The sequence below is a fragment of the Apteryx rowi genome, unplaced genomic scaffold, assembly GCF_003343035.1.
Source record: "Apteryx rowi isolate R43461 unplaced genomic scaffold, aptRow1 scaffold_44, whole genome shotgun sequence".
NCBI lineage: Eukaryota > Metazoa > Chordata > Aves > Apterygiformes > Apterygidae > Apteryx > Apteryx rowi.
Genome location: NW_020450694.1, coordinates 2682636 through 2707999, shown reverse-complemented (window position 1 = coordinate 2707999; position 25364 = coordinate 2682636). Strand labels below are relative to the sequence as shown.

At 43.3% G+C, this 25364-nt stretch overlaps 1 protein-coding gene across 1 annotated transcript in view; it reads left to right on the top strand.

Annotated features, from left to right (window-relative positions):
* PTPRT (protein tyrosine phosphatase, receptor type T) overlaps positions 1 to 25364 on the top strand; it is a 344949-nt gene that overhangs the window by 167826 nt on the left and 151759 nt on the right. The window contains exon 9 of the mRNA XM_026076804.1: positions 23942 to 24238. Within this exon, the coding sequence (XP_025932589.1) occupies positions 23942 to 24238 (297 nt within the window). The remainder of the gene's footprint in view (positions 1 to 23941; positions 24239 to 25364) is intronic.

Here is a 25364-nt window from a genome sequence, read left to right as displayed (position 1 = left end):
GTCCTATCTATGCTATTGATCGCACATTGAAGGCCCATCGCAGGCCAGCAGCTACTAATTTACAAATGCCATTTCAGGCTGCAGAACTCTTTAAACTCATTTGGATGCATTAGACATCGATCAAATCTGGAGTGCCTTTAGTTTGATTCCAGCAGAGAAATAGCCGAGGCATCATCCGGGGACCACGGGAATGGAGACGTGTCGGGGTGTCAGTTAACCCTTGCTTACATTACTGCTTGCATGTACAGTTTAATTTTAAGGCCTCTGATGAATAATGGTTTTAAAAGTCTTCCTTCCTAACACTGTGGCTTTTGGTCTCTTCGGACATATTTCTAAAGTAATGATCTTGGTACTCTGTGTAGAGTGTACATCTGGGCTGCAGTTTTCTATTCCCTTGAGGGAAAAGTGAGGACTGTAAGACCTGTTTCTTGTTTCAGTTGCTCARTGTATTCAAGCCCACGCCTCATTTATATTGTTTAGTCTGTAGCRTAATGTACATACAAGTTCCGATAATTTGAATGCAAAGTAACTTGTGAAAGTAGATGGAAATAAATGTGTTCAGTTTGTATTCAGATGCAAACGGAAAACTATTCAAGACAAATACCATCCTACAAATTGCATACAAGCAAACCAATCCATTCCTGTTTGCTAAGGGAGATTTCAGCGCTTTTGTAACACTGCCTGCCATAGCAGGGCAATTACACCGCAGCTAACAGCCCACCCTTGGGTTCCCATTCTGTGAGCCTAAGCATGTAATTGAAAAAGCCACAAGTATGTTGAAGAGCCACCTGTTTCCTCTTAGGATTATATAAGGATGTAAATATCTCACTTCAGAAAGTCTTAAGAACAAATGCAAGTATTTGCTGATTCACGAACAATTTATCTCCAAGGTTACCTATCCTGGAAAAAAAATGCGTGGCACTCGTACTAAAACACAACCCGAAACATTCTGTAAGCGGTGTGGAAACCTCGGAAACTTGACAGCGGCTCTCGCTTTGGTGCTTACCTTAGGCTCCATCTCCAGCACGGGCATTTCCTTCCCCAGGTTTTGCTGCCCTGCTCTTCCATATTGCATACGGAGGGCGATAAAGACTGAAGACAGCTCAGGGTACGTGCAAATGTGAGCAACGGTCAGTGGCGGCCTCTGGTGCTGAGGGCAACCGCTTGCAGTTCTCCTTGAACAGGCCAAAGCGAAATGGCAATGGGTGTTTTCCATGTCTGCAGGAATAATCTGAAGAGAGCAGCTATTTTGGAAGGAGCCTGGAGACTATTTTAATGTACCAAGTCTGTGCTAAAGGGTGAACTTGTACTTTGAATGACCATTATATGTCCAATAATACTTTGGAGAAGTGCTTTTTCAAAAACTTCCCATTCTTCTGAAATCGTTTGAGATTATAAATAGTGAATATAAAGACACAAACATCTATGGTTATTAGGTGACAAAAGCCTTGCCTGCTGTGGACAAAATGTCTGTGCGTGAAGTTCAGTCTTTCCTGTTAAAAATGATGAAAAACGACCAAAGCCAAACTTTGCTAAAAGTTCAAAGGCAACAAAAATTCATATGGAAATGTTAAACTAAAAGACTTCCACTATATTAATAAAATGGACATTCTGGCCTGTTGGAAGTCTTTTTTCAGAATTGAATGTCAAAGGTGGGAATTGGCCTGCACGAGCCCAGCCAAGCYGGACCGGTGGCGGTCATCGGGGCCCGCCGGCAGGCGGGATTGCCAGCGAGTCCACAGTGGCAGGTCCAAGGCCAAGCCAGAAAGTCACGTTGGGTCCAGGCTGGTGAGGTGCGTGGCCGGGACCAGCCGAGCCGCCGCGTAGGCCAAGCCACGGACGAAGGGAAAAGGCACAAACTTGAATTCGGCATCCCCGCATAGGTGATTACCGCTGCACTGGCTCCGGGCCAGCCTCGGGCACAGGCACCGAACCTCCGACAAGGCCTTCGCAGAAATGAAGCAGCACCTCCGCTTCCCGGGCAGGATTTCGTTCATAAAAATAACCCTGACGCTGACACAAACCACCAAGCAGCTCGTAGCATCGGTGGCTTTAATGCTTACATGCCTTGCCTACGCGAGGGCTTCAGCTGCCTTTCATCAGCGCGGCGTACTCATCAGAGAAAAGCTCTTATTGCCATTTGATTAGTATCGCAGTTTTAGATGAGGAAGAGAAAGTTTTGAGATAAAAGCAGACGTTCGCTAATGAACGAGGGCGACTTCCCTCTGACTTTGTTCAGCTAAAGGTGGATCGCTGTGAGCGCTGATGCTCAAGTGGCAGGTTTCAGGTATGGGCCAAACCTGTGACTCTATGCTCCCAAATACGGCTTTGGGGGCAGGTCTTCTGCAGTGGCTCCTTCTCCGTAGGGGCTGCATCATTCCTGCTGTCGCAGCGTAGCCTCCCATTTTACTACCGTTCGCAAACGGACCCCAGAGCTTGTATGGTTACAGCCATGGTTGCTCCAGGAGGCCAAATCCTCAGCTCATCTATGGTTCAGGGCCCACGAAGGGGAGCAAATCCCCCCAGATAACCAGGGTGTATTCCTATTGCTTCTGATTGAGCCGCAGGATTTTCCCAAACTGGCTGACCTTTTGTAACAACTTCAGATGAAACGGAAATATCATCAAGTTACAGCAGTCTTGGTGTCGGGGTAAGCTGGAAGCTTCCACGCGTGAAGTAGAATGGCTGTCTCTAATGTCATGGTCTTGGATTCCTTCATCTATATATTTACTGTATCGTCGGACCAAGCCTTTTTTTCTGCCTAACTTCAAGAATTTTTTTTCCTACTGGATATAGGTAGAAATTGAAACATGAGGCCAACTGGATGTTCCCTTTTTGCATGTCATGTTCACATAGGGCTACTGACAAATACTGGACTTAAGATATTTTAGTGTTTTCCAGTGTCCTTTTTAAAAATTACAGTAAAAAAACAGGAAAAGGTTTTTTACCTTGCCTGCTATGTGCAAGAATGAAATTTGTTTTTCAGAGTATCAGCCCCTGACCACACAACCAACATCTTTGACTCCCTTTGTACTGCTACTTCATTGCTTCCTTTTTCMTTTCCTTTGAAGAATTAGACATAAAACACATCAAAAAGGCAGTTATGGACATTTTATCAAGTATCTTAGATCTTACATACCTCCATGCAAAGTACAGACATGGAAATTCACAGTCCTTTTCACCGCAGACTCAGGGTATCGTAGGCAAAAACACATAGGTCTGCTTTTTTCAGGGTACAATTGCAATCTGATCTGAAATACTACCGTTATCCTCCCAGGAAAGCTGTGTCATATTAATATATTTAATGGTGATGTGGTCATCCCCATTGCTTTCTACCTGAATTCTGTAGATCTGTATGCCTGCATAATGCCTACTCACATACGAAAATCCATAGCAATCTTGGATCAGGCCTTAAKTGCTGAGCAATCCAATCTGCTTCACGATCATCAGCTCTTTATTATTGACGTGCTGAGTTGTGGAATTAGATTGATCAGTGCGACAGACGCCCCAGAAGTCTGCCTTTTTCAAACTTGGTGCTCTTTGTGCCGCCCAGCTTCTCACATGGTGACAAATCCTCCCCAGCCCGCACGGTCGCAGCAGCCCGGCATTCTCCAGCGTCTCGTCATTTCCGAGTGCGCGCAGGCAGATGCAAGCGCCGCTTCCCGGGCTCCCACCCTTCCTGATTAGCACACCAGGATTAGCTGACAAGGCTGGCTTTTTATCACAATGAAGCCTAAGATTAGAAATGCCAAAAATGTTTTCTTATGTAAAGGCTGGTATTTCAGCTGATGAGCTAAGTAAGACTGATTTATGGTTATTTCTACCTGGGTATTAATTTCCGCTTATAATAGAAGCAGCAGACGCGCTGTGGCCACTGCTGCTGAATGCAGCTTTATTTCGCGCAGCAAAGCCATCTCCTAGGAAGCTGGATTTGTCACATCTCGGATAGGAGGATTATCTTCACAAGAATATTAACCCCGTGGCTGAGAATTTCTGGTTGTTGTTACTTCTCATACATTACTTATCTTCTGTCTGTTTGACTCTGCATTTACAACAGACCCTGTCTTTTCTTGCTCTGTCATGTATGGTGGATCTGCCTGGCAGTGCCTCTGGTTTTGTGGAGGCAAGCCTAAGCTAAACTTAAACCGCCTGGTGGTACCATGGCCCAGAAGAGGATGGGATCCAGCAGGAGTTAACTGCCCAGTGTTTAATGAGTTTCTTCAGTAGGTTTTGCAGCTTATATAGAGTTGCAGTGACTAAAATGCTAATGATACTCCATCCATTCATTTTAAAGCTAGGTTGGATATATTTATATTAGCAGGTGTGTAAGCATGCTTAATAGGTGACAAGCATGTTGCTTGGTCCTCTTATTCGTGCAGATCCCAACGTCCTTCTTGTAGGAAGGAACAGAAAGACTCGGTCTTTCTTAGTATGGTCTCAGGCGAGCGCATACCGTGAGCAAGGCTTTGCATCGATGGTGTGGTAGGTATGACGTGAGAGGCAATTCTTCCTCGCTGTGAAGCTTTCCCGGATTATCACAGAAGACTTGCAGCGTCGGTGCTTCCTTTTCATGCCACTTTGATTTCGATACGAATTGATTAAGCAATAACATTAATTGAAATGTTCTGCGCAGGGCATGTAAAAGAGAATTTCACACGTAGCGGCAGTATTTCTTGTATCTCATCTGGCACGATGATCTCTTCAGCTTGCGGTGTTGCAGCTTTATCTTTTGGCGCTCGGTAGTTACTAGTTTAATTTAGGCTGAGGCCTAGAGGGCCTGAAGCCCCGAACGTGGATAGCTTGAGGGCATTTAGCTAGATGGAAGACCCTGCAAAGTGACAAGGTTATTGCTTTCCTGTCTGTCCTCGTGCTGACGTCCTGGGAGCTCTGGCTGGGTGCGTTGCCTCCGTAACGAGACGGTTTGCAAGCGGATGTGTTGTTCAGACTGACCCTGATGAATTTATTCCCATCAGCTGCAAGTCTTGCCGCGGTAACGCTTTTGACAAAAATTGAAAACTCAGACTTGAAGGATTGTTATGAATTGCTGTAGGAATTTCCTTGTAATGCCACCTGCATAATAACCTGTAACTTTTCTTTTGATGCACTTTCATAGTTGCTATGGAAGTATATAGAGAGATTAGTGCTGTTTGGGTAATCTGTAACTTAAACTGTTCTGAGGATTTTTTAGTCTCATTCATTAACCTGTATGTGAGCAGTTGTCACATGTGCACTGCTGGAATCATCTTTACCACCAGCAGGTGATGTACTTTTTGGTACAAAGYATAGCACGAGGATAAGAAACGTTCAGAAAGATATTCAACACAACTGAAATGGTGGTTCAGTGCTTCTATCAACAGCAATATATTYTTTCTTCATCTTAATATATATTTTCTTAAATTGACAAACCCACGATAGTTAGTGTGCGAGAGAGCACTCTTTTTTCAGATAGTTGCTGCCTGGTGCGGTTGTTTAAAAGAAACCCAGCCTGAGCCTCTTCTGTGTCGCTGTATGGCAACAGTCCTCTTCTGAGCAACGTAGATTAATCTCAGCTCCCATTTAAATGACTCTCCCAGGTCAAATGGTTTCGTCGTTGAGGTATGTGGGGCTTGGCAGCCTCCATGTTTCACTTTGGAGTTCTGCAGTGAAACCCCGTGGATTTGAGCCAGCGTTATCACAAATCACTGCAAACAAAAAATGTAGTGTTCTGATGTGAAACAAGGGGGAAGAAAAAGAGCCTCAGAAAGCCTGAGTTGTGTCTGATGGGTCTGCTGTGAATTGTGACTTATTTCAAGGTGTTTTCTCGGTTTTTGTTAATGTTTTCAGTGTAACTCTCATAACTGGAAAGGGCCTTTTAGGCTATCAAGTCTCATTCCCTCATATTGCTTCCATTCATGAGGTAAAACCTTTTTTTCACACATCTACTAAGGTCTGTTTTAAAACCTGATAGATTTTGTAGCTCCACTTTAGTCAGAAGGCTATTCCAAAATTTTGTGTGAGCTAAAGCTAATTAGTGTCTATATTCAATCTTGAAGTGTGCTAAAAAGCATTCCAGGGTATTAATAATATCACCTAATTACCAACACTGCTGAAGAGCTTCCAGAATTTAGCTTACCTTGATAAACTGTTTTTTATCAAACTGTTTCAGGTAGTCTTGCAGCAAGTGGAAATGTCTCTGTGGCTTTGCAGAATGCCACCGCGTATAATAGCCACCAGCTGATGCCCGTGTAGATATTTGGTTGTGGTATCTCAGCGTCACCCCCTGTTCCAGATACGCTCCCTGCCTGGATAATCTGGGTTGAGTGATTTTAAAGTTCTTGATCTCTTCTGCACTGAAATCCTCTTTGGAGAATCCAGATCCTTTCAGACTATGTTATTCRCAACCAATGTTATACCCATTTCGGCAACTTTTAGCTCTTTTTGCTCTGTGGTGTTTACTGCCCTGCATGTTTATGGACTAAAATATTCTCTCAGCCTTCATTTTTGTTGAGCAAGCCAAGGTCTTTCAGTCCTCCTTGTGTAAAGCAGAACCACGTTCTACTGATCATTTTGAGAAGTGTCCTTCCTACTCTTCCAATGCTGAATTAATCCGTTTCATGACCGTGGTCACTCAGGTTTGTGCAGAACTCCAGGTGAAGTTTCAAAATGTGCTATGTAACAATATTTCCACTTTCCATGTGATTTACTCCTGTTTAGTTTTTGTACTGTGTCCTRGCAATTTTCTTCTAAATACTCATTTGTGTTGGTCAGTTCAGAATTTTGAGTAATGTTTGACTTKGTGAGTTACAATATTTTCATTAAAACTGTGGCTCCAAATCAGAAATTATAACTGTTTTAAACCAAAAGGAGGGCGAGAGCACTTTATATAGTTGTTCTTCTCCTGGAATGAACTTCCTGCAGTGTACGGACAAGCCATTTTGTACTTTCATTTTGCAGATGTCAGAAAAACATTTTATCTTTCAGAGTGGTAAAAAAAGAGAGCGGATTGTGTGGCGGATTGTACTGAATGCTGTCAAGACTCCTTTCTCTTGGCATCTGGAGAGTGTATTTTTTTTTAATATTGTGTTGGTTACTCCTGGCCCCTTCATTTTTCAGAGGAAATATGAAAATACAGGTAGATGACTCTTTCTCCATCCTTCAGCTATATCCCCCGTCACTGAGGATCGGGTCACCAGATTATTTTGTCGTCTTTGTGTTGAGACAAGGTGCTTCACCAGCAGTGGTGGGTCTGGGTCGACGGCCGCTTGGGGCAGCCCAAATTGTGAGAGGCCTGCGGGGAAAAAAATAAGCGGCTCTTCACTACGATTGATCTTATAGACTGTCCTTTTGCACAGAAGGTGCCACCGCGACTCCCTGGCTATGGGAGGGGGGGAAAAAGTCTTTCTTTGACCTGAATACAGTTGCTGGAGGGTAAAACAAGCGGAAGAAAAATAACACAAATGCCATACTGGAGTTGGAGGGCAGGATGATTCATGGTGAATTGTGGGAGATATCCTGCTGAATTCATTCCCTCGCGTATCTGAAAGCCATGAATGCTGTAGGCCAGGACTTGCAAACTATTCACGCACATGCTAGTCTTYTTTTAAATAAGTTAAATATACTTTATTGGGATAACGCAGCGTTAGCCAGGACGGACGTCTTTGCAGCCTCGGCATTTAGGAGAGGCTCTGCCACGTGGTCGGCGTGAGTCAGACGGGCGCAGGGGGGTACTCGGGGGCAGAATTTCTAACTGAAGAAACTTGCTCTGCCTATTTCGCAAAGCGAATGCAGGCATGTTTTTGAAAACTGAGTGGAGAATGAGCACGACGTCAAAGCCGCAGATGCAAACGACACCGGTAGACAAACCGCAGCCGGCAAGCGCCGTGCTTGCTCGTACCCAGGGCGTACCTAGCTAGCGAGCCGGCGTTCGGGCGCCCGGTGCTGCGCGCGCATGCCTGCAGGCTCCCCAGCCGCTGTTCGTGGTGCAAATCAAWCATTAAAATCCCAAACCTTGTTCTACTACCAAAACCACAAAAATGTTCTGCAGCTCATCATCCCATGAGGCAGATGCATACAGTGTGTTGCTTCTTACTTCTCCAAAAAGCCTATTTAGTTGCTTAAGTTACAGTGTAAAGTTATTTTACATTTTACTGTTTTCTGCTACTTTCTCTTCACATAATTTCTGAGTAAAATAATTCCCTTTGGCTGATTGATTTGAGGAATTTGGCTGTCACGTTCGAAGCATGACATTTGAAAACGCATACTAATGGGCTTTAAATGCGCTGCTGCAAGTTTTCAAGTGATTTTTTTAAATGTTGAGGTGGAGCACTAATATCTCTTTGGGTAAAATCTGTTGCCCCTAGAACCAATATTTTGAAGTTCGGTAATATTCATTACTATGTACCCCTTGCACTTGTATCACTAAGAGAAAACCAGTGTGCTTTGCAGTCCAGCCTTGTCCGAAATAGCTTTTGCAAAGAGCCGATTTTACAACAGCCTGTTGGAAAAGGTAAAAATAGTGCCAGAGCAGGTGAATAGCTCAAATGCAGTAAAAACTGAGCTGCAGCGGTCTGGAAGTCCTCCAGGGTTTCATTTAATTCTGGCCTTAAAGTGGCTTCTTGGTCTAGTCCATAGCTAAAGCTCATTGCACTGTGAATTCGGAGAGCAGCGTTGCTCACGTTTCTGTAGGCCAACATATAGTCTACCATAAGAGACCACAGCCAGGAGCTATAAAGAGCCTTACTTGAGCTGTTTGTTTAACAAAATGGGTAGCTCTTCTTAGAGATGAGGAAACAGATATTTGTCAAACATGCAAATTGGGAAATGCAAGTATTTCTTCAGACTGCGCCTCCAGCTTTAACGATACTCACGTTAGTGCTGTCAGTGGATATGTGGCTGCCGCTGCTCTGATGAGGTTTAAAATGGAGGGTTGTGAGCACCATTTGCAAGTCGAACTGTAGTTTGAATGCCCATGCCATTATAAAACACTATTTTCCTAATGAACTCTTCATTAGAACATCATCCTCGTGGAGTTGTAACTTCAGTTTCATGTTAGGTGTGCTTCACAGACGAGACGGCCAGATCCTGACTGCAGGTGCTGCCTTGATCACGGTGTGTGCATCCAAAAGCAACTGATGTGCTTCCATGTCTCACAATGAAAACAGAGGGTTTGCAATTAAAAAAATTAAAAAAAAGTATTTTTGTTTTGTGAGCCAGCAGAGCATGAAAACCTTTTAGTGAAGAACAAATGCAGACCAGCAAAATGGCATTTTCATGGTCTCTTGACCACCGCCATACTTGAAGCTCTTTAATGGTGCTCCAAGTTAGCAGTGGAAATTATATGCTGTGTTTGTATTTATAAGTGGTGATAAATTGCTAATCATATCAACGATTAGCAGGCAGCTCACCTGATGAAAGGAGATGTCATCAAATGGCTTCTGCAGGCTGTCATTTGCTCAAGAACAAATATGTGCTTTACAGGAAAGATGCTAGCTTCAGCCAGAATAATTAGAGAAAATGTAGATGAGAGCTGTATGTCTGATGGAGTTACCCTCCGCTGTCGCTCTCAGAGGGCTCTCTTGAAAATCGGATCTGTAATGGATATTATGCAGATTTGAAAGAAAAATTGAAACATGCAACTTTTTTTTTTTATCTGCTTTTGATGTTACATTTGGCTTCTTTCTTCTCAGAGGATAAAAGTAATTGAACAATAATCCCAAAGAGAGTCAAATATACAAATCAATAAACTGCTCCCACAGGAGAGAATTTTATTTTGATGAGTATACTGGTACCTAACACTTTCCCAAGCTGTTAGGTTTTCATTAGGTGGCCTTGTACTATTTAATGCAGCCAGTGCTGTCTGGATTAGAGAAAGCAGACAGTGAATAAGGCTGTGCTCTCTGAATATCACAAAACGAGAACAGCTCTTTACCTCTCTTGATTGRCATCCTAAATTTTAATTGGGTTCTGAGAGCCAGTTGCTGTCTTTCTGTTTCTGTGTTCTGCTGGGAATGTGCGGTGTAATGAAAGCAAAGGGCTAGTGCTGCCCTTAGAGGCAGTGAGAACGCAGGCAGGTGCTAGGCAGGCTTCCTCTGCTGAGTGTTTGCCTAGCTTGACGGGGACATGCAGAGGATTTGGGGTCCTTTGTAGTCCTTTTTGCTGCAGTGTTTTCCAGTGAGCTTGGATCTTATATTATTTTCTATTTATTATTCTTGTGTGCGTTTTTTTGTTTTTGTTGGGGTTTTTTTTTTTTTTTTACATGCCCAATTTCATGTGTGTGCTCTGATCAATATTGTGACATCGCCTCAGGCCATTTCTTTGCACGCAGAAAAAGGGAATCCGTGTCTGCGCGCCAGGAGTTTATAGTCTAAATATGGTAACAAATAGAGCATTGCTCCCTGAAGCACAATTTTGATGAGAGTTGACTGTATGGGAAGTTTGCCTCATAACCTACTTTTAACCCCATGCCATAACTCTGAGAATGAGATGCAAAGAGAGAACACCAGGAGGGGTTGGAGGTGGAGCAGGTGGTGCTGTCTGCAGGAGTGAACTGAAGCTTCCTAGGTAAGGACCTTCTCTTTATGGCCTGTCAGACTTCGTTATGTGGGCTGAAATGTTAAATATGAGCAACCTCCAGAATGCTTTGGAAATCTCCAGCCATTTCCAGGAAGAGGAAATGCACCAGTACAGGCTGGGGGCTGACCTGCTGGAAAGCAGCTCTGCAGAGAAGGACCTTGAGCAGGGGGTCGACTAGATGATCTCCAGAGGTCCCTTTCAACCTCAGTCCTTCTGTGATTCTGTGGCAGCTGGGGATGGAGAAGTGGAGGGGAACAACTGGAGATGGAGACTGGGATGTTTTTTGAGGATGAAGGAGGAACATATAAGCAAAGTTTGCGATTGAGACCTAGTGACTGTCAGGGATCAGGAGCCTGTCTGATGGGGAGCTGCAGTCCCTGAAAGAGGGTGGATTGGGATGGGCTGGCAAATCAGACTGGAATAAGAAGTCCTAGGAGCAGATGAATCTGAGGAAATGGAGAATGGAGTGAGGAGTGGAGTGGACAAAAGATTGCGTTGAGGTAGGCAGAAGGAACCTTGATAGTGGGAGGGTATATGGAGCAAGGAGGAGTGAAGGAGTGAAAGAACTAGGTGGTTGGTAGAGCTTGTTCTCAACCATAAACACAATTCAAGTCTCGTGGTGGTTCTGCTGRCAATAAATGTCTTTGCCCCCTGCACAGTGTACAAATCAGTGCTGAAGACAGGAATAACTACAGTCTGCTGCTATCTGCTAGTCAGTCCATTGAACTGACCAGCTGTTTTAACTCTTGCATCCAATTTACAGAGGAATAAAGATCTATCTTTTGTACTTGTGAGAGGAAGTGCTACTGTGGGAAAAACATTACTTCATTATAATAGTCCATGGGCAAGAGGCACGGAGATACTTGGGCATTGTAATGATCAGGCCTGAACATATGTTTTGTACCTACCCTTTTACCTTTACGGGAAGGCTTAGGCTGCCTTAATATACTAGCACACCAAAGGGGTTGGATGGGCTCTTTCGGAGTCCCCTGATACTGTAGATACTTAAAACTCTCTGAAGGACCTTGAGTGATCACAATGCATAGGCACAAATAAGTCGAAATTCACATTGCATGCACAACCCTAATTCTAACTTGTCCTGACATTTAAGTGCTTTACTTTGTAACTCTAATGCTCTTGGGGGATAGGCTTCAGAGAGGGTTTTTGGAAACTGAGAAGGAGGAGAAAGTGTGCCTGTAAGTCTTGAGAGAATGGAGCTGAGAGGATGCCATATTTGTAGAGATTGGCATTTCCAATCTTCTACTTCTTTAGATAAATTATGACCATCTAGGGAGCAAATCTAGCACATCTCTGATAGGAGTATTGCTATTTTGATAGCAAAGTAGTAGCTATTTCTTTTCTGCCCTTCTCTATTGCCCTCTGCTCCGAACAGAAGGAAATCATTAGCAGCTAGAGGACAATCAGCCATCAAACTGACTCTCAGCACTTGTTCTAGAAATACTAGAGGGAAAAAAAGTAGGAATGCAGTATTTTCTTTATATTAATTCAACGGTATATCAAGTGAACGAAGAGAGTGTCTCACCATAAATGCTGTTGCAACTTSCAGACTGGTGATGCCAAGCTGTGGTAGCAGTCAGTGAACAAGTCGAGTGACATATTATCATTCCTCAGAAACTCTTAGCTTACCTCAGCACACTTTCAGCAAATGGATTTGGATTTCTGGTGAGAATCTACATCCTTTCCCTTTTTTCCATTTCAAAACAAACTCTTTCAGGGCACAGTGGTGCATTTGTGTGAAAATGGCTTTGTTGAGAAATTGAAAGGCAGGATCTGGATCAGTTCCCTACACGAGCTTTGCAATATCCCTGAAAAGTGTCATGATCTGTATTTGGCGCCCAGAGCATTGCTTAAGCTAGCGAGGGGAAAACTAATCTCTTGCGCTTTCATTGGCAGCCCTGTCTCATAGACTGATCCTAATGGGGTGGAAATGAGCTCAGCTGCCTGATTCTGTTAAAAACGTAGGCTTTTTTTTGCACATGAATGCTCATCTACTTCCTTCTAGCCTTGTTGTTAAAGCCATGGCAGCAAAGAATCAAGCCATAGTTGCCGAAAACAAAACAAACTGCTTTTTTTTTCCACTTCAGTTCTTTTTTTTCTTTTTTTTAATATATGCAGCAAGAAATGGCCAGTGCCAGAGGCTTTATTCGCCCAGAAAAGCTTTCTAAGGTACAAAGATCTTGATGTGGGCAAATGAGCCTTACCCTGACTTTTAGGGCATGACTAAGTTGCTCATTAGCACTGTAATTTTAAGTTATGCTGTAAACATTGATTCACATTCCATGTTTCCAAACCCAAACACGAAGGCACTGTACCCCCAGCACCCAATACGGCTCCTTGCGCTCCAGCTTTGCCTCAGCTGTGATCCACAGGCAGGCTCATGGCCTTTCCAGGATCTTCCACTAGCAGATGTGGAGCTGGAGGGAAGCACACGCTGCCTCTGTTCCGTGCTAGTCATTGGTCTCAGTAACACGCAGCATTTTGTTTGCTACGAAGCTAATTTCCTAGCTAGAGAAAGACCAAATCCCTGGCACCACCCATGAGATATGAAGAAAATCAGCAGAGCTGCAAATCCCCCTCTGCATTTCCACATGCCCATAAATGAGGACCCCACCTATTCCACTGCCACGTCTGGACCTTTAGGTCAATTAGGAGTGACCTTTCTGTCCTCGTTAAAACCAGGGCTCAGGTTTTTAGTTCCAAGATAAATAAGCGTATCCGTGTAGGACTCTGTATGAAAGCTTACCAACTGAGTACCGACATGCTTTGCATTGCTGTCAGTCTTCCGGGCATCCTTCATCTTCTTCTCTCCTGAAGACTGCAGAAAGTTTCCTCCTGGCAGGCTCTAGTTTCATGCTCCGAGCAAGCTATAGTCTGGTTACCATTCCCCTACGTAGAGTTGGTGGGTGGAGGGTGTGTGCGCGTGTGCGTGTGCATGTGTGCAAAGCCTCCCCTTTGCTTCACCTTCAATGGCTATGAATTAAACTGTGTTAATACTCTTGTAAAACTGTAGTTGGCTGCTAATCGCTTACTTTGCGGTGCAGATGAGCTGAGTGGTGCTTTGAAGGATGTGTCCAGGCCTGCACAGCAAATAGGGGTTGAGGAACGGGAAGGTGCAGCTTTCTGTTATCAGATAGTATTGGGCAAAAGAAAACAATAATTTGATATTCTTAGCAAATAGCAATGCTATTTCTTGTTTCATTTTTTAAACCGTAAAACCGAAAGTCCGTCAAAGTTTATGAAACAGATGAAAATCTCTCTCCTGAGAGATTATCCTGCATGAAATTGGCTCTACGCTGAACCTAGAGAGAGTTCACCGAGCCGTTAGCCTGCCGGTGGGAGCCGTACCTGATGAGCGTGGCCAGACTATTGCAGATTCATGCCTCTTGCTTTGCAGAACATTACACAGTGAAGAAACCCCGAGTTGGTCTGATAATAGAAACCTATAGTAGTACAGTGGTGCCACGTGACGGGAGAAAGATTACAGGTATTAGGAGCAATTTAGGATCATTTAGAATTGAGTCATTTTCTGAGCAGGCAATTAATCCAGTTGCATTTAAAAAAAAGAAGGCTGCTGAGTTTAAAAAGATACACTTGGGCTAAAAGAAAGACTTGGAATTAAACAAGACTTAAAGAAGCGTGTGTTGGGAGTATTAACAAGGCTGCTGTAATCCTGACACCGCGGCCTGTGCGTTCAGGTTGCACAAAGAGTGCTGGCTCTTCGGAGCTACGTTCTCCTCGTAGGCTTGAGAGCGTCGCTGAAGAGCTGGTTTATCTGTGTTTTCTCGTGCGTGATGTCTGTGGTGAAATTCATTAAGAATATTTGCTTAGCGGCTTGCCGGTTAGGTGTAAATGGTCACCGCGTGAAGCAGCGCTGCTCCTGTCCTGGCCCTCGTAGCCCTTTCCCCTCGGATCCACCCTGCACTCCTTCCTCCTTCATGATGGGTCTGTTGGTTTGGAGGGTTTTTTTGCTTTTCTTTCCCTTTAACGACTGACCGGTCCTCTCCCTGATGCCGAGAAAGGGTAGGGGCAGATCCCTGGGCCGCCCAAGGGCCGTGGCGCCTTTGAGCTGCGGCTGAGGCGTTGGTGGAGAAAGCCTCGAGGCAAGAACTGGAAGGGTCCTGTTCGGAAACGCCTGCCCAGCGGCTTTGGCAGGCCCGTGGCGCTGGCGGTTCCCGGAGAGGTCCCATAGTGGTGGCACTGCCTAGTGGCACGTGCACATGGTTGGACACAGCTGGTTGAAGCGTGTAGAGCTTCTCTGGCGGCAGGTGGAGACGTGCGCGTTGTCCGTAGCTCAGTGCGGGGTGGCGGGCGCCTACGGGAGGGCGCCGGAGAGGCTCGGCCTCCGGTGGGACCAGACAAGCTAAGGGGGAAGTTCTGCTACTTTCTTTTTGTTTGAGTTAAAAGTGCAACCATACCCTGGGGAAAGGGCAATTACAGGACTAAACACAGCGCATCGATCCTGTCCAGAGCAAACTTTTGTCTGTCTTCCATCCCAAAGGGCGTCTATAGCATTTTGAGATGAACGTTTATTCAGATATGTACATTTGCATCATATTTAACCATCCGTGGCATTAATGGCGTTGCGCTGCTGACTTCAACACTCTCGTGGAAGGCAGACATGAGCGTGGAATCAGAATTAAACAGCTGATCACAAATTGTATTTATAGCCTTCCTAAAAATAAGTCCCTGAAATACTTTGCAACCAGTACTTGCTCGCAGGGATTCGAAAGCCTCCATCTAGGTAAGGGAAATGCTGGGGGGAAAAAAGCTGAGTTGACACAGGTTTAGCGTCTCCGTCCTCTTTTCCATTAGCTGAATTTCCAGCTGCCCATTTTCTCCCGTTGGTCCTATGGGCTCGTTCCCGTGCATTTTCCTCCTGAGCGCTTGTCCCTCGTTTGTCTAACCTTATTTATGTGGCTGTGACTGCTTTGCCCCAAGTAATTATCTGCTCTTAGCATTCCTAGCAATTGAAACCCCCCCCCCTTTTTTTTTCCCTTTAGCCAATATGGCATGGTGTAGAGAGAAAATCCCTTTTGATGTTACCAAATACAGGGAAACAGCTAGTCCTTAGTGTATTTGGATTTCTCACATAGGACCAATGGTACCTGGTGCGAAAGGGAACTGCGGCTCCTTCTGGATCCTGAGAAAAACAGGCAAGCCTCAAGTGGTTAAAGTATTTTAAACCACTTAATTTAATGGTTAAATTAAGTTAAAGCATTTCGGTAGCTCCCAGAAAGCCAGTGCTTCCTCAACTGATAGCTCCTTCTAAGAGATCTACTAGTAGACTGGAAAACCATCTTTTACGTTTTGTAATTTGTTTTTGCGAGGCAGATTTCCAGAATAACCTAAAGAATTTTTCTTCTTGCAGACCGCACAGACATAAAGAGAAACTGGAGTTCTAAATGAGAGAAAGCCTATCTTACGAGAGCAGCACTTTTCTCTCCAGTGTTGCTCAGAATGATTCAACAGACCCATGACTGTGTAGAGGAAGCTTCAGTTAAACATTTGCATAGCTACTGTTTTGATTACCTTATTTATTTTTATGGAGATCATTCTTCTTTTGACAGAAGCTAGTTTATATATTGTTCTAATCATTTCCACTTGAAGAAAACAGCAGTTAACATGCACAGGAAAAGGTAATAAAAATACGTGCACATGCGTAATAATGAAATAAATAGTCAAAATAAATAGTTTATTTATGCATAATAAAATTAACAAATTTGTTTAAAAAGTTTCTTTTTTTTTTTGCCAAAACCCAAGACATCTACCTGCTTTATAATCCCACTTTCATTAGCATATTTAATCATGCTTTTGTATTTAATCATCCAAAAGCTCAGTGAAGTATGTTTTGTTCTCAGCCATGGAATACCGCCGTTATACGAATCCATGATAGATGTTTTTAATAAAACCAGTAATTACCCTTTATTGTTGTCTTAAATTATTATTTTTAAGTTTGTTAAGGAACCAATAGTTTTAGGTGTAAGAGGAAGAAAGGTTTCTTTTTACCATTTAATAATATAATGGGGGAAAAAAACGTTTCAACAGATGTTAATAAACAAACCTTTTTGCAAAAGCAGTGCTTCATTACCTTGTAGTTGTTTACCAGCAGAGATCTGGCGGCTGGGCTCCGGCTGTGTGTTAGAGGGAAGGGGGTTTGGCAGCCCGCGCTGCTGGGCTGCGTCCCCATCCCTGCCCCAGGCTCGGCTTTGGGCACGACGGTGGCACATGCCACCGCGGGAACTTGTAACGAATGGGGATTTCGCGGGGAATTTTGTAACATGGGAATTTTATAACGAATGGCAAGGTTTGCTGAAGTTTCTAAACATTGGATAGATGTGGACCCAGTCGAAGGCAGTTTGGGTTGACTTACAGGTTTTGTTGTTTAACAAGGTTTGAGTAAGAGAGCAGAGGAGGTTTAATAGTTTTGTAATGTGTCAGATATTTCCCCCCCTTTTTTTTTTCAGTGCAGAATTCAAAGTTATATTTGCAATGGAAACAAAACCAGATCAGTCAAAAACTGGAGAAAATATGCTGTGAGAGCTAAAGTGAAATGATCATGTCAAGCATTTGGAGAGCTCAGTCCCTGGCTTATCTAAGCACCTACTCCATTACCTAACTTATTTCATCTTTCTTTTATAATAGATTCAGCTACATGCCAGGGCGGCTCTTCATTTCTCAGAGAATGCCACAAAAAGGCCTATTTTAGTTCATCAGCTGTAATGACACCGGTTTCTTTGTGTATGACTTGGGCTTCAGTTGATTGTAGGTATCTCAACAAACCGGCTGCTTGTTCTGCGGTGATTTTATTGCGTTAGACCCATTCTTCTCTTCTCTTTCGCTTTTCTCCGTGCAAGTCTTTTCTCAACGCATGCTTCTCTATATAATTACCTGCCTGCAGCTCTGTCCGTGCTCTGCCTTTAGCCCAGTGATGCTTAAACTGGTTAAAAAACATAATTTAGTTCTAAATGTTAGGGAAATGTTCTTTATGCAGAAAAGGGCAAAGCCAAGAGACTTTTCCGGTACTGGAAGACTAGTGCGCTCTATTTAATCAGTGTTTTTATCTGTCATGCCTAAAAAGCTGTTTATGCCACATTCATGCTAGGAAAGCTTTGAAATAGGATGGGCAGCATCTGTAGGAGTTGTGGTGCTCAACCAAGAAACTCTCTCAGCAGAAGATGGGCTGCACTCCTGGGCCAGAGGGAGCTGGCTGTCTCTCTGCAACGTCCATGCCGATAAGGAGGGAGCTGATAGAAAAAACTCACCAGCGGTGTTTCTTTGAAGAGCACACRCTGCAGAGTTGGCTGTTTTACCCTGGATTGTATGTTAAGGCATACCACTGCAATGCTTTGGCCTTGTTTGTCTTGCTGTGGATTTTTCTTGATAATAGGTTTGCTTCCTTAGGCTTGTTTCATCCTAAGCAAGTTTAAAGTGAGGAGAAGGAAGCAGAGAGGGAAGGCAACACAGAGAAGGCTTCAGCTCCAGTCTGATCCCTGGAGTCAAATTGTTGTTGGATAAATCACTTTGCCTTTTGGTTTTCCATCTGCAGCACATGAGCGGGGTCTTTGTAAAACACGTAGGAATCTTCAGAGGAAGCATGCTCTCACTGCCGAGTCACCTTCATTACAGATTTTGGTGTTGTCACATGAAAATTAGCCACTGTCTCTATGGTGGGAGTGGAATATTTTGTGATGTTTTCAAATCCAGCAAGTGCCATTCTGTGATGCTACCAAATCAGTATTTTGTAAACAGAAATGAATTTAAGTATTTTCTGGGCTATGCAGAGAGTTTGTACCAAGCTGGTAGCTGGGAGAGCACAGTTTTTGGTCTTACTGGCAATGTGTGCAGGCATCTCCTTGCCTTTAAGACAGATCTCTGAATGGGCACCCAACCCTAGAGTTTTCAAATTTGTTTGGACTGCTCCTTCCCTGTCTACCTTCAAAGCAGATAAAGCAAACAGCCCAACGCTCCTTGAACTCTTATATGCATCTAGAAGCCTTTTGGTGTCCTAACACTTGTATTCTGTAGGACTTCTTCAGCAGGAACACATATCAAGAAGGGAAAACTGYACATATCATTAGATACCCTGATAAAAATTGATGGCTCTAAGCTGCAGGCTTTCATTGGCTTTGCAAGTGAATTCCAGGAAGTGCAACCACTGGCATTAAACTGCGCGGCTCAGTCTGCATACAGGATGAGAAATAAATGGACTAATTTTAAAACAGTAAATTTTCCATCTCTTTAGTAGCTACTAGTTGCAGAAATCTCTCTGCCACACTGAAAATGTCTCTGTAACAACAGAATTTTTAGCAACTGTCTCTGTCGACTTTACCATTAAGAGTGAGCAGGACAGATACATTCTAATTTGCTCCGGCAGCAATAACGTACAGAGTGGCATTATTCTCAGTGTTCGTCTGAAAAGGCTGAAGTTACAATCTGGGAGAGATTCACGAAGAGATCAGGCTCTTTCTGATGAGCGGGCTGCATTAACGTTTACCTCTGGAGACTCTGATTCACTTGCAGGTAGAAAAGAGTTACCGCGAAGGAAGGCAGTGCAGGTGTGCGGGAGGGCTCCCTGCATGTGCCTGAAATCTGCAGCATCAGCCTCTGCTAGCAGTAAAATTCTTTTCTGGAGGTTTAATAGAGACGTATCCTGAAATGGGCTGCACAGTTCTAATAGCCTTACAAATAATGGAAAAACGTGTCCACTTTCTTTCCCAGCTGGAGAAAATGACAAGGTATTTCTTGCTAAAAATTTGGTATTATTTGTTACAGTCTGCCTAGGGAAAAGGGCCGTGGACCTTGCTGGGGTGCCCGGATACTAGTTGGCCAGCTTTGGCCTATAAGCTCTGATGCGTGCGTGTGTTGAGGGGAAGGCAGGAATCAGGCTCGCACACATTTTCATTCTTTATCGGAAAGCATCAGTTTAGGACTTGTGGAAAGCTACTGCACCTGTCATGCTCATTTTTCTTCCCTTTGAGCATTCTCCACCTCTGTAACCTACTGCTGGGAGACAGGATTTAATCAGTGGACACCTGCACCGTTGATAAACTCTGCCTCAGGCTCTCTCTTGGGTCAGAAGACATGGGCAACGGAGCCTCCAAGCAATACGGACATCTTCTGCTCAATGCCGTGTCTTTACTGACAGCAACAATTTCTTGCAATTAGGCTCCTGCAGCAAGTAGTTAACCTGAAGGGCATCAACTGATTGTCTCTATTTAACTTTTCTGCTCAACTTTAGCTTCGTATTCAAACCCCAGTGCTTTGCCATTACTTCCTTTCCCCTATCTTCTTCCCAGGATGGAGGGGTATAAAGCAGAGACAACTGTTGTTAATAATCTAAATCAGCCTTTGCCTTTCTGTGTCTCACCTTGAGCCAGAAGACTACAGTAAACAAAATGAGATCTGTAACACTCAATAAGGAAAGAACAAAACCAGCCGCAAAAGTGGACTTTCTGTAAAATGATGATAGCTGGAGATGCAGCCCCTGAACACTGCAGGTCCCTGAGTCAAAAGCGTCTGCTTACATGGACCTAAGGACTGAGACCGTAGCTGAAGCCCTGTGGGTCACGTTGTTTCCCTTCTGACCACTTGTCCATCACAACTACTTCAGACAGGTTCCTGGCTTGCTAAGCGTTTGCAGCAGCCTGCCAAAGCAATGATAGATATTGAAGCGCTGGTGGGAGATATTGTGTTATTCAATCCTTGATTATGATGTGAACTTTAAAAATGTATCTAAGAGTTCAACCAGGCTGAAATAAAAATACAGCATTTGCACAGTGAAATCCCAGAGACTGTGATGTTGTTTGCATGGGTTCAAGGCTAGCTGCAGTAGGTCAGTGGCGGCTGTTTCATTGTTGCTGCCTGTTAAGGATTTCCTTCGTTTTTTTCCCCAAGGTCCCAGGACACTTGGAAATTTCAGTTTTATGCAGGCTGCATGGACATCTTAAAATATGCAATCCCTAAGCATTAAAATTGAGTCAAACTGTTTCTGTCTTGCTTTGGTAGGGTTTTTTTTTTTTGTACAACTGAAGTTGAGATATACATTAGAAGTTTTTCTTACGCAGCCAAGTGTAAGGTTAATAATTTCCAGGATTCTCATTGCTTCATTTGGAAGCTATAATTCCAAGAGTAGAGAAATGGAGCAGTTTTTCCAGTCTGCAAATATTTACCATTAGCAGAGGCTTATAGCTCAATTATAAACATTTTTATTTTTCTTGTTTGTTTTGGGGAAAATAAGTCATTACCACATTATGAAAAATAAGCAATGTGATGCAGTAGAATCCCGGGGTAGGTATTAACACCTTCTGAGACTAAGATTGAAACAGAAGGATGCATACTTAGAAGGCTAAAATGCACAGGGAATTAAATGGACAAAATGGTAGGACCACTATCCTTTAAAAACAGCAATACAAAATCTCATCTTTGACGGCAAGTAAAAATGGCTCATGCTGCAGAGGAAATCAGAGTGGAAAACGCATTCAAAATTATATGGTCTCAATTTTCAGCAGAAGGAGATTGCAACTGTGAGAAGGGAGCAAGAGAGAATATAAAACTCCCCAGGCCCTGCTTCAATTCATTGATTTAGTTCCAGTCTGGTTTCTTCTTTTCTGAAGCTAAAGTTGAAATAGTTTTTATTTATGTATTTATTTATTCCCCCTTTGCTCAAGAAACTAGAAGGCCATTTGATGTCAAATCAAGTTCTTCCCCCCATCTGCACCTATTCCTGGAGACTCTTCAGGCTACAGGCATATCTGAATCCTGCTTCCCATTGCTGCTTTCGCTGTGAACTACTGCATCATAAACACTTTTTTCAGGACTGAAAAATCTCACATTTTAAGACTACCAGCCTGAGAACAGATAGTTCTTGGAGAACGTTGTATTTTCAGTGATACAGACTTGTAGTGTAGCAGGTTTGCTATTTTAGCTTCTCGCTTTGTGACTCAAACCCATCTGCGGTTAATAGGCAGGTTATTCTAATGAGAAGACTCAACAGTTGAAAAACCAAAGAAAGGCCTCAGGCGATATCTGAGAGAATTTACAGTAAAATTTTGAATTATAATTAGAAACTGGTTTAGAGATACGACACAAGCCAGCTTCTGAGACTTCTTGTTGCAGGTAAGAAAGAGAAAGGCAAATGTGGACAACAAGATGACACAGAAAGCTAAAAAATGCAAGTAATCTTGTGTAGACTTTTTTGTCTGGGTTTTGGACATTATGTCTTGATGAGGTTGATGCTGAATCAGAATCATTCCTTGCCCACCAATGAAGTCAGCACATCTGACATCAATAAACCAAGCACCCTCTAATTACCCGTTCTTCCATAACATGACTGACTTAAAGAAAATAACTGTAATTTAAAAAACACCATAACGTTAACATGGGGGTTAATTGCCATCTTCAGCTGCAGAGTTGTCTTAGCATGGACGTTTGTGCCGTCTCCCAGCCACGTTCCCGTTGGGGTCTGGAGCTGATTACTTGGCGTAGTGGAGAGCGTGCTGAAGGACAAGCCTTCTGCATCTTTTCTTTCTTTTTTTTGGGGGGGGGGGGCATTCTCTCTTTTTGATGCGTCTTGGAAGGAGGCTTGTGCTTACCTTTGTGGTTTCGGAGGCTGAAAGTTTTCACAGAACCGTTCTTTTGTTCACCTTAATTACCCACACGAGTCATCTGCAGAACTGTTCTTTCAACGGTTTTACAGGAGATGAATGATTATCGCTTATGCTAAGTAAATATATGTATCCATATATTCTGTAATTTTTGAATTTATGATTTTTTGGCACACACAGCCCTAAAGAATCTCATTGAAGAGATGTTTGCTGGATGCTGGGGGAATGACATGGCTTATTTGGAATTCTAGATGAGTCACGAGCTTTAATATCCCGTTTGAAAGTGTGTTCACAGGTGTGTGTAGCAATACAAATATTTACAGTGGTGTTCATCTCATAGCTATTTTCCCATTGTCAGTTATAAGAGTTTTTTGGAAGTAATATGAAATACTCTGGTTATTATAGTGTGTTTTCTGCTGATGCATTAGTTGAAGTCAGTGTGGATGGTGGGTGCTTTACTTTCAAGAATTACTAGAAGGCTTTTTCTCCACATTAGTTCTCTTTCAAAAATGCATAGCTAGTGTTTGGGAGTCTTTGTGAGTTCTTTTTTTTCGTTTCCATTAAAATGTTCTGTTCTTTTCATAGGTTGAAATTGTGAGCAAATATGAGAAGTGGGTGAAATACTTTAAATTGTTATTTAAATCAAGAAACTCTCTTGTGAAATTACATGCTTTCTAATCATATTGCATAGATATATATTGAAGAAAAAAGCAAACTACACAAGTTGAAGAAATGTCAGATAAACAAACTGTGGCATGTGTGGTATTACTGCCATCTGACATATTTCAGACACTTACTGATTTTGCTCCCTCATTCATTTATATCAGCAYGTCTAGCAGGGTGTGCATTTATATTTTATGTAAAGGGCAGAGTCTGCAGTCAGAGCATTTGAGTTATGCTGTTAAAAATAAATTAAGGAACAGCAGGTGAAAATGATTCCTACACATGAATATTCAAACTTTACCTCCGTCAGATCCTGTAGAAAGAATAAAGAGTGATAAAACTTCGTTGGGGCCAAGACATTGATACGATGTGACGTAAAAGCTTTATTGGCACGTGGCTGAGATGACTCAGAAAACTTGCTCAAAGAGTGGTATAGTCTGCTTATATGCCCCATTGCTAAAACAGCCAAGAGTGTCTTCCGAGAGTTTAAAAATTGAAGGGACAGTAGTACTGGGAGGGCAGAAAGATTACAGCCATGCTCTTCATCTTCATTCTTATATTCGTATTCTTTGGTCTCTGAGCTGAATGAGTTTGGGTTGGCAGGAGGCTCTAAGAGTTATGAAGCTGAATTAAAAGTTGAGGGACTTCTGTTCATTCCTCTGTCAGTGGTTTCCTATATAATTGCATCACTTAGGGCTGAACTCACCAAGGTATTTAGGCACTTCAGGTAGACAATACGTTTTTTGTTTTTGTTTCTTTTTTTGGTAAGAAGGAAGAAAGTGCAACTTCCACATGATGGGAATCATGCTCCCATCATTGGATTCCAGGACCTTGCGCGGGAACCAGGAGCCTGGCCTCTGTTCAGGGCCCTGTGATAGGGGCTTTTCAATGAAAATTCAGGTTACATTTGTGGATGTGATTGAATTTCCTCATGTCTTTGTTCCTCTCTCTARAAGGTGAAAAATATCACTGGATTCCTTTACATCAGTGAGAACATTTAGGACCATGAGGTACTCAGATYTCCGGTCATGTGGCAGGAGGCATATTAGTGGAGGATTGCCTTCTTTTAAGTTTTTTTTTTTTTTCATCTGCTTGCTTCACAGATCCAGTCCACGGACCGCAGAATGTAGAAGTTGTGGATATCCGCTCCCGGCAGCTGACCTTGCAGTGGGAGCCCTTTGGGTACGCGGTGACCCGCTGCCACAGCTACAATCTCACGGTCCAGTACCAGTATGTGTTTAACCAGCAAAAATTTGAAGCGGAGGAGCTCATCCAAACCTCTTCCCACTACACCTTGCGAGGCCTTCGGCCCTTCATGACCATCAGTCTGAGGTTAGCCCTCTCTAACCCCGAGGGCAAAATGGAGAGCGAGGAGTTGGTTGTGCAGACTGAGGAGGACGGTAAGTTGTGGTGGTTTGCTTGTTTTTGCGACAGATGCCGGGCAGGGTAGTTACAGGACAGCAGTGGGTTTAATTCTATAGGAGTCACGTTCTGTACTCCCAGAGCGGCGTCCTTTCTCCTACGGGCAAATGTAATTCTGGCATTTGGTGATTTTCTTTTTGCTTCACTTTACTACCCCAAAAAGCTGTATAATGTCTTCCTTTTCAGCGTGTATCTCTTCTTAATGCCGGGCTTCCGGATGTAGCATTTGATACTAATTCATTGGGTGCTAACTCTTCCATTCGTGATACAAAAGAGTAGTTTTCAGGAAGTACTGATGAAAAGCTCTAAAGTGTTATTTTTCCCATTTGCTAGCTCAGACCAAGGACTCTTGTAGCCTGCAAKCCTCCGTTCTGTCCAATGTGTTAAAAAAGAAGCACTCTTCCGCWGCCAGAGCTGTTAGGAGGTGCTGCCCAAAGTTTCGCTCAGCTGAAAGCGGCTCTAGCGTTCCAGTATATCATAAAGGGGACGTGAGAAGATGGCAAATCTTTCAGAAAAATGACCAGGGTTTTTCATCAGACCGGCTTGGGGGAGTGCGTTTAGTTATCTTTYGCAGCATTAAAATTTTGCTTGGGTAGACGGATTTTCAGCTGACCTTGTAGCCATAATGAAATATAAATCTTACGTTGTTACTCTACTAAGGAAATCAACCTTTCATATTGATAAAGGGGCGCAGGCCAACAGCATCTTTACGYCAAGGTGCAATCTAGCTGTTTATATAGGTGGAGTTTTATTGTTGTGTGTGTGAAGAAGGACACATTAAATTCCCTACTGAATGTAGCTATCCTGTGGCATCGCAACCAGAATGTGAGATAATTCTGTACTCAAAGCCTCTCCATTCGCTATATCTGATAGCAGGTTGGTAAATGCACAAGTCTGCTTGTGAGCAAAATGCAAATACCCAATGCCTCAGTCTTATGAGCTAGGAGAACACGTGGCTTTAAAGGAGGGCRTCGGTCCCATCCTGGGTGCCCCTTTGTGTAACGCCTGGAGGTGTTACGTGTACATCCCATCTCTGAAGTTCCCAGGTGGAGGGCATGAACTGAGATGGTAGTCATGGAAAGCACTGGTAAATGAAGGTAGAAG